Consider the following 18,697-nt stretch of genomic DNA (forward strand, 5'->3'; position numbering starts at 1 on the left):
TGCTGAACTGCTAAAAGCTGAAGGTTACACAGAAGAAGGAGTTGGAAAAAAACTGAAAATGTTTTAAATGTAAATTAGAAAACCCTAAGAAATGAGAAAAGAACATTTAGAGTCAGAAAACATCTGAATGAATATTAAAAGGTCATATTCTTTGAATCACTGAATGACTCAAATGTGATCCCTCCACTTTGATCCACACAGTTTAAAAAGTTTAAATGCCTGAGCTTTGAAAGACACGGTGTTGGAAAGAGAACAATAATGGCGACAATTTGAGGGTAAAATGATGGCTGTAACACTGTGGACACAGCAGCAGTTGAAAGAGAAGTGTTTAAGATGAATCTTGGTACAGTGGCAGGCAGAGCTCGTTAAGCAGGCAGGTGTGAGCCTGGTTGCTATAGTGACCGCACCCAATGGCTCCATACACACGTACACAGACATGCGCCTCACTTTTGCTGCTTAAAATGAACAGAAAAGTCAGGCCGAAACAAATCGCTCCCAAATGAAAAGTAAAAGTCGTATTGACAAAATTCTTTCACCGTGAGCGACAGCAATGTCTAGTCTACCTAATTCTCAGTTTTCATGCCTGTGGAGCTTATTATATGGACGTGGTGACAGTGGAAAGACACCATGCTCTTCTGATTTTCAAACGAACCTTCTGAGCCATTTTAACATTAGAGTCTATGGAAGAGTTGGAGGGAGGAGGCTGTGCATTGGTGACATTTATGAAAGAACCATAAGACCTAGTACAATAGTAAACACATTGGATGAAAGAGGACAGCCATGGCTACGTTTTGAGGGTAAAATCATACCTGTAGAGCAAACGCTGCGGACACAGCAGCAGTTTTAAAAAAGATTTTAAGATTAATTTTTTTGCTCCTCTCACTCTAGCAGTTGAGCTGTCTCACTCTAGCCCCAACATTCCGTCCCATACACACCCATTATAAACTCTGAAACGGGTGAAAAAACATCATGAAACTTAAACTGGAACTGAAGAAAAAGTATAATAGATATTGAAAAGATAAATACAAGTTGAATAGTTGAATGTCTTGTCTTCGTTTTAAAGTTTGAATGGTGGCTCTATGTCAATGTATGTGGAAGTAGTAAGAGTTTAAAAATGAGTAAGTTGAATGAGGATTTGAAGGGTCTCCACATTGAAATACATTATAAATTTTTGTTGAATAAAGTTGAATAAAATTAAAAATATAAATGTTAAAAATATGAAAAATAGAAGCAGTGTTGTCCAAAAGAATAGGAATCTAACGGTGTTTGAATGGTTTTTCTAAGTTGAACGGTTTTGAAGTTATAGGATTACAAAAAACGTACGGAATAGATAAAATATAATAATAATAATAACTAGAAAGTGCATTTTCTGAAGAAACTGCAGTGTGAATGCTTGAATCTGAATGTATGCACTGAAATGAATTAATTGCTGAATTTTGAGTTAAAAATATTGAATGAAATACAAAAAAAAAACAAAACAACCAAATTTAACCTGAAAACAAAAGTGCTGAACTGCTAAAAGCTGAAGGTTACACAGAAGAAGAAGTTGGAAAAAAGCTGAAAATGTTTTAATTGTAAATTAGAAAAACCTAAGAAATGAGAAAAGAACATTCAGAGTCAGAAAACATCTGAAAAAATATTAAAAGGTCATATTCTTTGAATCACTGAATGACTAAAATGTGATCCCTCCACTTGGACCCACACAGTTTAAAAAGTTTACATCTCTGAGCTTTGAAAGACAAGATGTTGGAAAAAGAACAACGATGGCGACGTTTTGAGGGTAAAATGATGGCTTTAACACTGTGGACACAGCAGCAGTTGAAAGAGAAGTGTTTAAGATGAATCTTGGCAGAGTGAGAGAGAGAGCTCGTTAAGCAGGCAGGTGTGAGCCTGGTTGCTATAGTGACCGCACCCAATGGCTCCATACACACGTACACAGACATGCGCCTCACTTTTGCTGCTTAAAATGAACAGAAAAGTCAGGCCGAAACAAATCGCTCCCAAATGAAAAGTAAAAGTCGTATTGACAAAATTCTTTCACCGTGAGCGACAGCAATGTCTAGTCTACCTAATTCTCAGTTTTCATGCCTGTGGAGCTTATTATATGGACGTGGTGACAGTGGAAAGACACCATGCTCTTCTGATTTTCAAACGAACCTTCTGAGCCATTTTAACATTAGAGTCTATGGAAGAGTTGGAGGGAGGAGGCTGTGCATTGGTGACATTTATGAAAGAACCATAACACCTAATACAATAGTAAACACATTGGATGAAAGAGGACAGCCATGGCTACGTTTTGAGGGTAAAATCATACCTGTAGAGCAAACGCTGCGGACACAGCAGCAGTTTTAAAAAAGATTTTAAGATTAATTTTTTTGCTCCTCTCACTCTAGCAGTTGAGCTGCCTCACTCTAGCCCCAACATTCCGTCCCATACACACCCATTATAAACTCTGAAACGGGTGAAAAAACATCATGAAACTTAAACTGGAACTGAAGAAAAAGTATAATAGATATTGAAAAGATAAATACAAGTTGAATAGTTGAATGTCTTGTCTTCGTTTTAAAGTTTGAATGGTGGCTCTATGTCAATGTATGTGGAAGTAGTAAGAGTTTAAAAATGAGTAAGTTGAATGAGGATTTGAAGGGTCTCCCCATTGAAATACATTATAAATTTTTGTTGAATAAAGTTGAATAAAATTAAAAATATAAATGTTAAAAATATGAAAAATAGAAGCAGTGTTGTCCAAAAGAATAGGAATCTAACGGTGTTTGAATGGTTTTTCTAAGTTGAACGGTTTTGAAGTTATAGGATTACAAAAAACGTACGGAATAGATAAAATATAATAATAATAATAATAATAAAGATTAGAATAACAATACTGTGAATGCTTTTCAAGCATTCACACTAACTAGAAAGTGCATTTTCTGAAGAAACTGCAGTGTGAATGCTTGAATCTGAATGTATGCACTGAAATGAATTAATTGCTGAATTTTGAGTTAAAAATATTGAATGAAATAAAAACAAAAACAAAAAAAACAACCAAATTTAACCTGAAAACAAAGGTGCTGAACTGCTAAAAGCTGAAGGTTACACAGAAGGAGGAGTTGGAAAAAAACTGAAAATGTTTTAAATGTAAATTAGAAAACCCTAAGAAATGAGAAAAGAACATTTAGAGTCAGAAAACATCTGAATGAATATTAAAAGGTCATATTCTTTGAATCACTGAATGACTCAAATGTGATCCCTCCACTTTGATCCACACAGTTTAAAAAGTTTAAATGCCTGAGCTTTGAAAGATACAGTGTTGGAAAGAGAACAATAATGGCGACAATTTGAGGGTAAAATGATGGCTGTAACACTGTGGACACAGCAGCAGTTGAAAGAGAAGTGCTTAAGATGAATCTTGGTACAGTGGCAGGCAGAGCTCGTTAAGCAGGCAGGTGTGAGCCTGGTTGCTATAGTGACTGCACCCAAGGGCTCCATACACACGTACACAGACATGCACCTCACTTTTGCTGCTTAAAATGAACAGAAAAGTCAGGCCCAAACAAATCGCTCCCAAATGAAAAGTAAAAGTCGTATTGACAAAATTCTTTCACCGTGAGTGACAGCAATGTCTAGTCTACCTAATTCTCAGTTTTCATGTCTGTGGAGTTTATTATATGGACGTGGTGACAGTGGAAAGACACCATGCTCTTCTGATTTTCAAACGAACCTTCTGAGCCATTTTAACATTAGAGTCTATGGAAGAGTTGGAAGGAGGAGGCTGTGCATTGATGACATTTATGAGAGAACCGTAACACCTAGGACAATAGTAAACACATTGGATGAAAGAGGACAGCCATGGCTACATTTTGAGGGTAAAATCATACCTGTAGAGCAAACGCTGCGGACATAGCAGCAGTTTTAAAAAAGATTTTAAGATTAATTTTTTTGCTCCTCTCACTCTAGCAGTTGAGCTCTCTCACTCTAGCCCCAACATTCCGTCCCATACACACCCATTATAAACTCTGAAACGGGTGAAAAAACATCATGAAACTTAAACTGGAACTGAAGAAAAAGTATAATAGATATTGAAAAGATAAATACAAGTTGAATAGTTGAATGTCTTGTCTTCGTTTTAAAGTTTGAATGGTGGCTCTATGTCAATGTATGTGGAAGTAGTAAGAGTTTAAAAATGAGTAAGTTGAATGAGAATTTGAAGGGTCTCCCCATTGAAATACATGGGAAATTTTTGTTGAATAAAGTTGAATAAAATTAAAAATATAAATGTTAAAAATGAGAAAATTAGAAGCAGTCATGTCCAAAATAATAGGAATCTAACGATGTTTGAATGGTTTTTCTAAGTTGAACGGTTTTGAAGGAGTAGGCTTTGAAAAAACGTACGGAAAAATAAAATATAACTAGAAAGTGCATTTTCTGAAGAAACTGCAGTGTGAATGCTTGAATCTGAATGTATGCACTGAAATGAATTAATTGCTGAATGTTAAGTTAAAAATTCCGAATGAGCTGGAAAATACAGAAATTTTCACCTGAAAACAAAAGTGCAGAACTTTTGAAAGCTGATGTTCACACAGAAGAAGTTGGAAAAAAGCTAAACATGTTTAAAATGTAAATAATAAAAAGATGAGTAATGACAAAAGAAAATTTAGAGTTGAACAAAAATTCTGGAGAAAATACAAACTTTAATATACAGCATAATGTTTTTCAGACATATACACATGTGTATATCATGTTTAATAGTATTACATACATCAATTTATTTTGTATGTCATAGAAAATAACATAAAAATCTTAAGTCATATTTTACAGCTTCTTTCTGAAAAGGACTAGTAGAATAAATAAAAATAACTAAATTAAATAACTAAATAAAAAATAATAAGCAAGATATGAAATACATGAAAATTCAACTTTTAAAACCACAATCCTGAACCTTTAAATTGTGTTGGTTTCTTAGAACATGGCTGAACAGCTGTTTCTATCGTCCTACTTAATCTGTCTACACATCTTTTTATTACTCATTCTTCTTTATGTTTTAATGTAAACAGAGTCCACACAGTGGTAAAAGAGAACTGTATAGAGATTTTTGAGTAAAGTCAAATGAAAGCGTAAGGTGGTGACACAGTTTAACACATGCAAATAATCAAATAAACACATTAGTCCTTTTTGTGAACATGGATAAATAAGTATCAATACAGCATTGTTCAGCCATGCCACTAAATGCTTTTTTACACATTGTTTTAACCTGGGCTCAGACACAAAGTCCCAAAATTAGTTAGTCCCTGACTTTGAGTTGTGATTATGACTAATTATTATACACAAGGCTTTATCTATCTGAACTCTAAGGACACAAATATGAAAAAAAAAAACCTATACTTACCAGCTGATACCCCACACTACACACTAGGTGTGCCATGTGACCTGAAACTTTGGTACAAAATCATCATAATCATTCTGTTAACACTGTTTTTTAACGCTGTTTGTGTTGCTGTTCAGCAGTTTAAAATGTTTTAGATTGGATTACATGGAATGAATTTGAATTTTCTTGGGGGGTTTTGTGTGTGTTTTGTTCTTAGCAGATTTTTTCTTCCATACTGTTGAATTCCAGTTACCACATTTCTGGTCATATGACATCCCGAGTGCCCACTTAAAAAAAATCCCCACAGTTAATTCAACATTAGAACAAAATAAAAATATCCATCCATCCATCCATTCGCTTCCGCTTATCCTTTCCAGGGTCGCGGGGGGCGCTGGAGCCTATCCCAGCTGTCATAGGGCGAAAGGCAGGGTACACCCTGGACAGGTCGCCAGTCTGTCACAGGGCCAACACACAGGGACAGACAACCATTCACACTCACATTCACTCGCACATTCACACCTAGTGACAATTTGGATTAATCAATTAACCTATCCCCACAAATAAAAAAATAAAAATATGTTAAAGAAAAAAAGGTTTGCTCTGTGATGAAATACTAAATAAGCATACATTGTACAGAGCACTAACAATGACAACAATCCTTTAGCCTGTTGATCAGAGAGAGGCAGTCATTATGTCCATTTAAAACCTGTAATCACAGAGCACAACGTTTCTGTGAAACTATGAAGTCCCATATGATCCTCATCATGTCCAGTGACTTCAGAGTGGATCCTCCCTGTCATCCGGCCAGTGTTTGATGTGTGGCAAGCAGCACAGAAGCAGGATAGCTGAGGACTTTAAAAGAAGAGCAGAAAACAGGAATATGTAGTTGTAAATGTAAATATCAGTGATACTTGTCTTGTCAAAGGGAATAAAATAATGAAAATGTTAACTTACACACTCATTTAGGGAGGATCTTGACACTGCACAGAGGAGGCACAGTCAGTCTGACAATGATGGTGATCTCCAGGGATGTTTTCCTGCAGCAACATTCCTGCCAACTGGCCGTATGATCCAGAGTAGTTGGTTTGTAATAAACAGAAAGGTGTATATATTAGGTAGTGTGCACTCAGAGCTGGTCCTAAGAAACAAACACATCCTGTAATAAACTGAATACCTGTAGTAGTGCTGCTGCAAATATGAAGCCCTTCTATCATGAGTGGTTTCAAAGAAGGTGTTTTGGAGGCTCAGTCACAGAAACTGTGCAGTCTGTTCAGTCCTGAGTGTCTCGGCTCTGAAGGGGATGGATCACAGAGGGAAACACCTGAGTACAGACATTACAATACACTCTAACACTCCTAAGGTCAAGTGAAAACACAATTTAAACACTTCACAAAGAATGAATACATGTTTTCATGGAAATAATGTCATTAACCCTTTTTGTTGTTAGTAAATCTCACCGACTGCTTGTGGGACAAGCTAGAAGGAAGACTTATCACAGAATCTCTCCTGTGCTCCAGATGTGAAGTCTCACGCTCTGATCGTATGGCGATGAAGATGGTGATGATGAAGTTTCTCTGATCTGTGGCATTACAGTTTCTGGCTGCTATGTGCTTCACATTGTTGGATTTTACATGTGAAGCTTGGAGAAGACACAGGAGGACTGTGTCTCTCTTAAAAAGAAAAAAAAAGAAAAACAAAGGAAACCTAACAGGAAAGGAAACCCCCCCCCCTCGACTCCCACCGTACCCTCCCCCCCCCCCCCCCTCCCACTCAACTCCCCAACCTCACACCATCAAATGTCTATACAAATGTAGGGTATCAGCTGGTAACAGAAAGCAAGTGTAACATATGCACTACATATGTAACACTGCTGAAACATTTCTGGCCAGAAATGTGCAGTTATCAACCCAGACCCACCCTGATGATTGCACTGGCCAGAAACATGATAAAAGCTCATAAAAATTTATGTTTCATAGAAAAATTTGTCCAAAAATATAATTGTGTACTTTTGAAAAAGTTTAAAGTTTATAACAAACCAAAATAATAATATTTTTGTAAATATTATTTCAAAATAGAGGCACACATAAAGTGGCTTAACTGTCATTATTGCTGTAATTAGGTTTGTTTGTTTGTTTGTTTGTTTTTTTAAAAAGCAACCTTTAGTCATTATTGTTCTCTCAGAAACAATGAAGAAGCTGTTGAACATTTATGTGTTGTGTAGGCAATCCTCTGGTCCACCCTCCCTCCCTCCCAGCCACAGTGAGACTGGGGCAGCCTGGCAGGATGTTGAAGCCTGGCTGCAGAGAGGATATGCCTACACTGTTCGTTTCAAACTGCTATATTTGATTTTTCTGACATTTATAGGTTACTGTTAGTGAATTTTAGATTTTCTGTAATAAATAAAATTGTCATCTTTTACTGATATCATTACTTAATTCATGTAATTGTATTTTATGTAAACAATTCAAACATTATACTGCAATGCAGGGCGTCAACTTTTAAATATCGCTCTACTTTCTTAAGTCATTCAAAAATATAGATATTACTTACTGTATTCAAAGATCTAGATCATGAATCATCACAGGACAATACACAGTATACTGGGTCATGGTAACTATGGTATGTCTTCATGACTCCAGAATGGAGACATCGATCTGACTGAGAAATGAAAATTAGGTCAAGCAGTGTGTTCTTCTCTGTGGTAGGGGCAGTGATGACCTGTGCGTATCCCCTAGACTCAAACAGCTCCAGGATTAGTTTGTTTGCACTGGATAAAACATTCTCATTAAAATCACCACAAACTATGATGGGATGACAGTCCATGATCTCCAATGAGTCTAATAGGCTTACCAGGTTTTTCAGGAATGGCCTCAGAGTGTAGTCTGGAGGTCTGTATACAACTGCAATCAGAGCACTGACTGGTGCTTCAACCTTTAAAGCCAGAAATTCAAGGTCAGTTACATTATGGATGTACTGTTTTTCATGCACTTGAATGTCACTTTTCACATAAACAGCAACTCCACCACCACTTCTGTTTGCCATCTGGGGAAAGTTTGTGTAGGACAGGTGTCTGTTGCGTTTGAACAAATTGTAATTTTCCAAGTGGAGACTCTCTGCGACAAAAGAGCCCCGCAGGTGTGTTTCTGTTAGGCACAAAACATCTGCTAGACACAATTCATGGTGACTTTTGATGTCATTAATGTGAGCTGGCAGTCCCTCTGTATTATGATGAACAATGGTGAAAACCTCTGACCTGCTCAGTGTTTGCCTCACGTGTAGAAGAGGCATCATGTCATCAAGGTTGGCTTGTCTCATGTTCTCAAGCGCTGCAGTGATTTCTGGGTTGGTGAATATTTTTTTCTCCTCCATATCAAGAAGATACAGTCCACTGAGAGACGTCACTCTACTGACAGCTACGTAGGCCATGCCGGGCTCAAAAATGCTCTTAAGAGAGACAACAGCTGATGTAGTTGTCATACCCTGTACCTTATGTATTGTACATGCAAAGGCCAGCTTCACTGGGAACTGTCTTCGTACCACTCCTTTCTGCTTCAGATTCTCCTCTGCTCTCTCAATGTACACCATATCGTCTGCTGGTGTGCGGTTATTCTTTCCAGATGTCTCATTATCCATTTTAAGTCCAAGCTTGATGATGTGTTGGTCATTTTCAGAGTAAACTACTCTAAGTAGTATTCCAAAAGCTCCATTAACCAAACCATTTTGTATGTCAATGTTTCTGGTGAGCATGACACGAGCTCCTTCTGCAACTTTCAGTGTGTCTGGTAACTCGTTTTTACCTCCTTTCAATGGTCTGTCTTGAAGTGCCATTCTGCCAGTTCTAGGATCTTTTCTATAATCATCTGCATGGATGTCAATGATATGAGTGTGGAGCAGAGCCAGTGTTGAAGAGTTGTGTGCATCCACTTCTTTATTAGTTGCAAAAATGTGCAATGCATCAGTCGGACAATGGGCTGGTTCAGTTATGGCCTGTAACAACAAATTTCTATCTGCTTCGCAAAGCTCATCCAACTTTCCTTTTACACGAATTCTGTTCAGCATCTCAGCAAAGACAACATCATCTTTCTGACGCATAATCTCAGTCAGAGTGATCATCTGAAAATGCTCCCGCCACAGGTCGATCTCAGACGGGTCGTGCACACAGAGAGGTTTAGACTGTCGCACTGGGGGTAGCTGATAGAAGTCTCCGACAGCAATGACTGACATGCCTCCAAAGGGTCTCCGAGTCCCTTTGATCTGTTTGAGTCTTGCATCTACATATGCAAACAGATGTCTTGACACCATAGACACTTCGTCAATGACGATTATTTCAGCATTCAAAAGTTCTGATCTGACTTCATCCAGCTGATTGCCAAGTCCCTGAATGGGAGGTTTTAAGCTTCTAGGCAGCTTGAGAAGAGAATGCAGTGTTGTTCCAGAAATGTTAAAAGCTGCAGTCCCAGTGAAAGCAGTTAACAGGACGGTGGGTTTTGATATGTCAACGTCGTCTGCATATCTGGGCACTTTGCTCAGTATCTTAGATGCTTCTGAGTAGATGCATTTGATAAGATGTGATTTTCCTGTTCCAGCACCACCATTAATATAAAAGAAAAACTGCTCTGGATTTAGAGCACAGACTCTTTTAATGCACCAGTCTCTAACTGCATAAAATATGCAGGCTTGCTTCTTGTTCAGATTCTGAAACATCTGACGTAACAATGTGGGATCAATAGCAGGGGGTTCCCTGATGGCTCTGACTTCTGTTGAAGCATCAGCCTGACGGCTGTAGTCGGGCACATCTTCCTGTTCATTTTCATTGTCTCGCTCTCTTTCTTGTTCGACAAGTGGCAACCTTACGAGATCTGATTCAGGTGCCAGATTACACCATTCGTCAGTCACACCTCTGTTCTGCTCATATTCCTCAACAGCGCTCTCGATCTCCTCACTGTTTTTCTCATATTTTTCTCTGTTTCTTTTGACAATGTGTTGCACGTACTCAAGATGGTCAGTACCTGGTAGCTGTACACAGCCAGCACCATAGAAAGCCTGATAGGTTGGCAACGATGGTGTTTTCAGTTCGTGGTCTGAACGATGAGGAAGGTACAGTTTAAGCAGTCTTCCGTAATATTGCTCTGGATGTTTTTCTTGTGAGCAGCGGTGAAATCTGATGATAGCAGGCTTATTGTTTTTGCGCCTTTGCACAAACCCCATCTCATTGAGAAGGGGCAAAACATCTTTACCTTTTTTCTGTTGGCCATAGACAATCCTGCAAGTAGCAGCAAAGTCTGCCATGCACATCTCCTCATACTCTGGTGTTTCAGGTCTGGCTTTGTATTTGTCATTCAAAGATGTCATCCAAACATTGGAAGACTCAGGTGTTGTGTTGTCCAGAACTGACAGGGGACGACTCATTTTCACAGGATTATCATCAGTTGGAATGAATATTACAGCACGTGAGCATTGCTTCATGTGAAGACCACATGCACGAGCAACACACTCCTGTGCACTGATCTCTCGCTTCTTTGAATATGCCTGCATGACGGCTCTCATTTCATCGCACTCATTTACACTGTCCTTATGGGAGTTCTCAATGACAGTTTTCAGGTACTCAGATAGCCCGCCCTCTTTTTTTGATATATATTTCATTAAATAATTTGCAGCACCAAAAGCATCTAAAACAAAGCTTATGTCGATATTACTGTTCCAGGCTTCAAGCAGATGTGGATTATAGCCGTTTATCCAAGAGTCTTTTGGATCACGCTTTAGTATGATCGTACTCCTCATGTTCATTTTATTCAGGTATCTCTCATATTCTGCATGTGTCAACTTGCATCTTTCCAAGAGCTGCTCTAAACTCATGGAAGCAGTTTCAGGTTCATTCAGCAGCTGGTTCAGTGGTCTGAGCTTGTTCTTTGCCGTTTCTACTTCCAGTGCATCATCCTCACTGGGTCTTGTGATCATTGTCTCATTGCAGGGTGGTTTGGGAAAACCAAAACGGCACCCGGAGCTTAAACTCCTAAAGCACGTCTTTGTGTGGTTCTTACTGTGTTTTTGCACTTCTGTTACTTTTTTGTACAGTTCAGGTTGTTTATGTGGATCAGGCAGCTGAGCTGTGATGTATTTGTTTATAAAATCAAGAACAGTTTGCTCATCATCCTCCTCAAACACAGGAGCACCTTCTACCCACAGGAGGCAGTGTATGTGTGGGCTTCCTCTGTGCTGAAACTCAACTCTGTAAAAGTAGTCAATGACTTTGCCAAGTGGCTCTGCAGGAGATAAGAGTAAATCTCTGAATAATGCTTCAACTCTCTTGTCAAACATGCGCATTGTTGTGACAGGATTGCTTCTCAGGATGTCACACTTTGCTGACCAGTCGAGTCCTTCAAAATTCACTTGTTCACCTTGCTGCCTTGTTATTGCCTCGATCACTTCAGGCCAGCGCATTTCAGCAGCTGAAAATGTGCAAAAGAACGTGGGAGTTCCCAACTGTCTGATCATGGCAAAAAGATCTCTTGTTGTTTTCTCCCAATAGGCTGGGGTTCCTCTCAGAGGCTGCATGAATCTCACTGCATCTTTATTTCGCACCAGTTTCTCCACCTCATGTTTATCTTGTAACATGCCTGAGGTTATTTTTCTACCATCTCTGGTCAGAGGCTTTGCCTTCCTTAACTGTACTGTCATGCTGGATGTAGCCAAGTGTATTTCAGTCACAAACTGTGCAAAGAATAAATAGTTTGTGTCTTTGGCAAAACGATCATCAATGCAGAAAAGTCTTGATTTGAAATACCCACTGGGGGATACTTTGATCAGCCTTCTTTCATCAAGTGTGTTTTGGCCTGTAGGAAACTGCACAGGGAAGGCCATGGCCTCCAGTTTAGGTGTTTTGAAAAAACTTATTGGATTGTTTCTCTCTGCAGGAGCAACAGAGTAGATTCCTTCACTGAAACATAATATCTCCTCAGCCACATCAGGGGGCTGCAAACAGGACTCGAGTGCAAAACCACCATTAGTCAGTCCATCTGCTTGCTCTGAATCATCTCTCATCTGTTCATGCGATTGTTCACCATCACAGGGTAACATGTCAATGTCCTGTTCATTTATATTTTGTGCTTCACTCAGTGCATTTTTCTCACAGCTGTCAATTTCCATTAAATCAGCCTCATCATAATCGTCCTCATTCATGTTTTCATCATCATCATCCTCATCATCTTCATCAGGAAGAGTTGGATCACACAGCTCAGCATCATCTCTGATGCTCACATCCTTATACTGTGGATGAATCTGCTTGAGTTTATGCAGTGCTTGCACAAGTTTAGACCAGCTTACAGTCTGAAACAGCTGATGACCTTTGTAAGACAAGCGTCTCTTCAATTTTACTCTGATCACCTGAGAATTAATTCTCAGTCGAGGTAGTGTTTCAACAGTTTCCTGTACCTCTGATGGGACACAGACCACATTTCCTCTAATTGCTCTTTGTCTGCCTTTGGGAAGAGGAATGATCTTGGCAAATGGTATGCACTTGGCTATGAGATGTCTCTCCAGTATGTTGAGATCAGAAAGTTCAGCTGGAATATCAGCAAGATCCAACTTATTGGCAACAGCAAGTGCTGGCATGGATCCATTTTTAAGATGATCGTGGCAGGTGTGACATATCCACTCTCTCTTTCTCTCATCAGGCACTTTGCACTGCTCATTTCTGCAGTTTTCATCACAAACATGAACAAACTTTCCTGTCAAACATGTTGCAACTACATGTGGGTTTTTGACATACTTTGACCTTGTGCAGGGTCGCACTTGGTTTGGAAATGAAGCCTTGAAGCATACAGTACATGGGTATGATGGTCCAGCTTTGATTTGTGATTTGAACACAGATATGGCCTCGTTGATCACACTGTTGTCACTCTCTTGGGTTTGTCTGTTCACCCATCTGTATTTCCTTTTTATTTTCATTGCACATCTCATGTTGTGCATAATCCTGAATGCAAGATTACTTTGATACCTGTCTCGCATTAGTTGTTTCATTAGTTGTCTGTGTCTTACTCTGAATGCATTGTCACGTGCATAACGCTGAGTCACTCGAGATCTCTGTCTCTCTCTGAATTCAGGGTTTTCTTGATACCTTTTAGTTATATAGTTTTTTTGTTTTTGTCTAAAGTCAGCATTGTCACAGTAGCGTCTTTTAATATATTGTTGTTGTTTCTTTCTGAATTCATCGTTCTCACAGTAGCGTCTTTTAATATATTGTTGTTGTTTCTTTCTGAATTCATCGTTCTCACAGTAGCGTCTTTTAATATATTGTTGTTGTTTCTTTCTGAATTCATCGTTCTCACAGTAGCGTCTTTTAATATATTGTTGTTGTTTCTTTCTGAATTCATCGTTCTCACAGTAGCGTCTTTTAATATATTGTTGTTGTTTCTTTCTAACTGTAGCATTCTCAGAAAAACGTTTTTTAACATATTGTTTTTGTTTCTTTCTGAATTCATCATTTTCACAGTAACGTCTTTTCATATACTGTTGTTGTTTTTGTTTAACTTCAGGATTGTTTTTATATGTCTCGCTTGCGCAAGATTTTTTCTTTTCTTTGTAATCTTTATTTGAAGCATACTTTTGTTGTTCTCTCCTTTTTTGGTTTTCTTTTCTCTGATTTCTGGGTTTCTCTGATGCCATTAATCTTCTTTTCATTTTGTGCCTTTGTTGTTTATTAACTTTTTTCAGTTTTTGTAAAACTATATCAGAAAGGTCACAGGCAGCAACATTTGTTATGGCAGCATTTGATTGACATGAAAAAGCATCACTTGATGGAAGGAAACTTAATTCACTGCATAGTTCTTCAGTTGGTATATTAGGAGGTTCATTCTGATCTTCATATGATGTGAACTGAGTCACGTGAACTTCTTTTTGTTTCACCGGTGGCGTACAAATGGACATTTGACAAAAGATGTTCTCAGTCAGATCAGTCGTTGTGTTTCTCTTTGGAGTAGAGGAGTTTGCTTCATCAACAGTTGTATCAGAGTGAGTAGATGCCACAGCAGTGGCAGCTGTTGGTCTGCAGACTGTGTCTGTGATAGTATCACTCAGGTTGACTGTGCTCATACTGTAGAACTGCACAGGCTTCAGTTCATAGTTACAAGAGGGTGATATCTCCATCATTTCATAAGAATCTTGGATCCTCTTAATCATGTCACTGAGGAGTGTGAATTTCAGCATCACAGCTGTACCACGATTACGTGACTGTAGTAATAGAGGAAGACCACTGGGTGTTCTGGAGTGTGGATCAAAGAAACCATATTTGCCTGATGTGGATCTGAACACTGCGATACACAATCCACTCATAATCAATAAGGCATACTGCACATCTGACAACAGGCAGCTCAGTCCTGCTTCTAAGCTGAGAAAGGTATCTACTGCTTCCTCTGGAGGTTCTTCAAATGTCCCATACCGGGAAGGCTGTGTCATGTCGACATCATACATAGACCAGCGAGCATCAACTTTGTCTGGCAGCTCATCGGTTGCCAAATGAATATTTTTAGGAAATCTTTTCTTGGCCTCTTTGTACATCACATCACCTTTATCCAAGACCAGATTAAGGTCAGCTGTAGTCATGTTTTCATTCTCATGAAGGAAAGCAAGAAATGTGAGTGAGTTACATGTGCACTGCTTGTTTCTGGAGTCTCCATATTTAGGATGAGCCTGGCTGCGAGATGCACAGACATGTATAACAGAGGGCTGGTTTTCAAGGTTCACTCTTTCTGCATGAGATGGTCCTGCCACATCACTGTGACAGCCTCTTTTCAAAAAGTCAGCATAACCCACCTGTGGGGCACTTGACACCTCATGTTGTTCATTAACTTTATGCTGCAGTCCACTCTTTACAGCATCAGCATAAGATACCTGTTGTACATGTGCAGGAACATGTTGACCTGCCTGTTTGACACTGTCAGAATTGGTCTTTGTAGACACACTGTCTTCTGCAGAGCTCTGAGGAAAATCAAACTCAGCTTGTTCACATGTTGGTACTTTGTGAAACTCATGAAACTTTTTCCAGCGTTGTTTTGCAGCTTGTGACTTTTTCTGCTTCCTTGGCATTTTCACACACCTGCAAGTGTTTCTTAGTCTTTAGAAAATATGTTCACAAGATAAGAGTGGCACACACCAGGAGATGTTGTCTTTGTTTTTATATTTCAGTTTTTATTTGTCTTAAACAGTTGTCTTTCGTTTGACAGTTTGTTCTTCAGTTGAGAGAATATTATGCACTCTCTTTATTGGCTTGGCATTTTTCAGCAGCAAGCCAAGAGTGAAAAACAGGTAGAGAGAAAATTTAGAAGAGAGAACAGGCAGAGCAGGAGAGACACGGCTGGGAAATCACAATCAAACCGTGAATTAGTTTTCTTTGTTCAGTTTGTTCTCAGGTAGAGGCAATATATGCACTCTTTATTGCTTTAATGGCTTGGCGTTTTTCAGCAGCAAGCCAAGAGTGAAAAACAGGTAGAGAGAAAATTTAGCAGTGAGAACAGACAGAGCAGGAGAGACACGGCTTTAAATCAAACCGCAGATTTTTCTTTGTTTGTTCAGTTTGTTCATAGGTTGAGGCAAAATATGCACTCTTTATTGCTTTGTTGGCTTGGCGTTTTTCAGCAGCAAGCCAAGAGTGAAAAACAGGTAGAGAGAAAATTTAGCAGAGAGAACAGACAGAGCAGGAGAGACACGGCTTTAAATCAAACCGCAAAAGGATTGTTGGTTTGGCAAAATTTCTCACAAACCACAGAGTGAAATACAGATGGAAAGAAGGCAGAGACAATAGGTGGAGCAGGACAGAGGATAGAGGGGTTGGGGGGTTGGGATGTGAGAGAGAAGACTGGAGATCTGGTCCTTGTTCTTCTTCTTCTACACACTCTGAACAAAAAACAAGAAAAAAAAATAATTTTATTAAAATTATATCACATGGTAATTGTATGAACTAAATGTGACTACTGCAAAAGGACAAAACAAATATTCAAGCTAAACTGTTGTCGGCTGCCATGTGCAAAAAGTTGCATAATTGGGCACTTTTTAAAAGAATAAATATTTAATTAAATTCAGCAATAATATTTTTAAATACAAATATGATTGAGTGAATCATTAATTAATCACATGTAGTGTGACTACAAAAATGTACGAAAAAAATATTTTAGCCCAATTGTTAAGCTGCACTTATGTGTATTTATTATAAAATTGTGTTTAAAAGGTCTAGCACAAAGTTTGAACCCATCACTTTACAGCTTATATTAGTCATATAATTTTTTTATTTTGGTCTACTTCTCTTACAGTATGTGCACACCTACCAGGCAAAGCACAGTGTCAGTCAGGTTCCTGAAAGAAACGAGAAATAATACGTTAGTTGTCTGTACAGTGTTATCAGACTAACAGAAATACAAAGCCCACACGACATGATACACTGAACTTCTAGTCAGCAGGGTAATTATAGAGTAATATAGCACACCAACTGATACAGCAGTCATTTTACAATTCAAACTAGTTAACTGAAGTATTGCCACTTATGTAAGGCTACTGTTAGACTGTTACTAGCCTTAGCATTGCTGCTAGCGCTAGCATTCCGGCTAGCATTAGCACTTCAGTTAGTGTTAGCATTGCAGCTAGCGTTAGCATTGCAGCTAGCGTTAGCAATGCTGCTAGCGCTAGCAATGCTGCTAGCGCTAGCAATGCTGCTAGCGCTAGCACTCTTACTGTTAAAACTGAGCCACAATGGCAATAATAAAGCTAATTTCTTACTTTTGTCTCACTGACCGGCAAGAAATATCACAGGAATATTATTTTTGTCAGTTAACAACTGCTAAGGCTAGTGTTAGCACTATAGCTAGCGTTAGCATTGTTGCTAGCATTAGCATTGAAGCTAGCGTTAGCACTGCTGCTAACAGCAAAACGTAATAAACGTATATAAATGATAGCGAAGGTTATTCTTTTTTCTTTCTTTCTTCTTTGAATTGTTTTTAACTCTGTTGGACTTGATATGTGAGTTTAAATGTCAAACATGTATTTTTTCCATCATAAAAATAAAACACTGCAGTACTGAGTGTACTGTACTTACCACAGCAGAGAGCAAAGCGGAATGACGACAGTTGGTCCAGTGATAGGTTAAAAACAGATGAGGCGTTCAGGTGGTGCTTGGAAATTTGACCATCAGTTTGAACAGCAATAATGAGCATATACATGTCTGTGTGTTGGTCTCTGTGTGTGACAGACATAGAGAGATAGAGGGAAAAAATACACTATACTAGTGTAAAAATTGGTCCTTTTTGCCCAAGTATAAGCGAATGAGTGACATACAGAAAAACAGGGCAACTGGCATTAAATGAGCAAATAAAAAGTATTAAATCTTGAACTGTTTTGTGGGTTTTATTTTAAGACTACTTTGAGTATATTCGTGGGGAGATAAACTATACAGACTATAAACAGAGACATTAAATGAGATTAGGTTAGTGAAACGTTAGTTAAAAGGTGGGGAAATTAACTACAGACCGATAGATGCTGAGAGCTTTAATTATCCAGTCAGAAAGGATGATTTTGAAGTCATCAACTGACTCCAACTGCCCAGATCTGAAAAACCTTTGTGCCAATCACAATGCTCTACTTAGTTGGCATATACTAACTAGTGACAAACTATTAATCTGTGGCAAAACCCTGTCAAATCTGTCTTATTGTACTTTTGAAAAAGTTAATCTTACTACAATCTAACATTTTTAGGTTTAACCTTGGCAGAGTGAGAGAGAGCTCGTTAAGCAGGCAGGTGTGAGCCTGGTTGCTATAGTGACAATGGCTCCATACACACGACACAGACATGCGCCTCACTTTTGCTGCTTAAAATGAACAGAAAAGTCAGGCCGAAACAAATCGTTCCCAAATTAAAAGTACAAGTCGTATTGACAAAATTCTTTCACCGTGAGCGACAGCAGCTTCTAGTCTACCAAATTCTCAGTTTTCATGCCTGTGGAGTTTATTATATGGACGTGGTGACAGTGTAAAGACACCATGCTCTTCTGATTTTCAAACGAACCTTCTGAGCCATTTTAACATTAGAGTCTATGGAAGAGTTGGAAGGAGGAGGCTGTGCATTGGTGACATTTATGAAAGAACCGTAACACCTAGGACAATAGTAAACACATTGGATGAAAGAGGACAGCCATGGCTACGTTTTGAGGGTAAAATCATACCTGTAGAGCAAACGCTGTGGACACAGCAGCAGTTTTAAAAAAGATTTTAAGATTAATTTTTTTGCTCCTCTCACTCTAGCAGTTGAGCTGTCTCACTCTAGCCCCAACATTCCGTCCCATACACACCCAT

General features: G+C 38.7%; 2 protein-coding genes and 1 long non-coding RNA gene across 3 annotated transcripts in view; 1 reads left to right on the forward strand and 2 right to left on the reverse strand.

Moving 5' to 3' along the window:
- LOC147301670 (uncharacterized) overlaps positions 1-18,697 on the forward strand; it is a 97,376-nt gene that overhangs the window by 39,540 nt on the left and 39,139 nt on the right. The gene's annotated exons all lie outside the window — the stretch shown is intronic.
- Positions 4,443-7,097, reverse strand: LOC147301672 (uncharacterized). Its single transcript, XR_015127304.1, has 3 exons — positions 6,537-7,097; positions 6,317-6,420; positions 4,443-6,214 (listed from the first exon to the last, which is right to left on the reverse strand). It is a non-coding gene; the product is annotated as an uncharacterized LOC147301672 (long non-coding RNA).
- On the reverse strand, positions 7,145-18,187 carry LOC147301673 (uncharacterized). Its single transcript, XM_086284152.1, has 3 exons — positions 17,445-18,187; positions 16,681-16,708; positions 7,145-16,252 (listed from the first exon to the last, which is right to left on the reverse strand). The coding sequence occupies exon 3, from the start codon at positions 15,443-15,445 to the stop codon at positions 7,931-7,933; it is 7,515 nt and encodes a 2,504-aa protein (XP_086140278.1). The 5' UTR covers positions 15,446-16,252; positions 16,681-16,708; positions 17,445-18,187; the 3' UTR covers positions 7,145-7,930.

Source organism: Aulonocara sp. 'chitande type north' Nkhata Bay, linkage group LG23 (genome assembly GCF_057382095.1).
Source record: "Aulonocara sp. 'chitande type north' Nkhata Bay isolate Kocher_YH1m ecotype deep benthic linkage group LG23, A_spYH_male_GT1.1, whole genome shotgun sequence".
Classification (NCBI taxonomy): Eukaryota; Metazoa; Chordata; class Actinopteri; order Cichliformes; family Cichlidae; genus Aulonocara; species Aulonocara sp. 'chitande type north' Nkhata Bay.

Excerpts from the sequence above, each read along its gene's own strand:
- LOC147301673 (XM_086284152.1), bottom strand. The coding sequence starts at position 15,445 with ATGCCAAGGAAGCAGAAAAAGTCACAAGCTGCAAAACAACGCTGGAAA.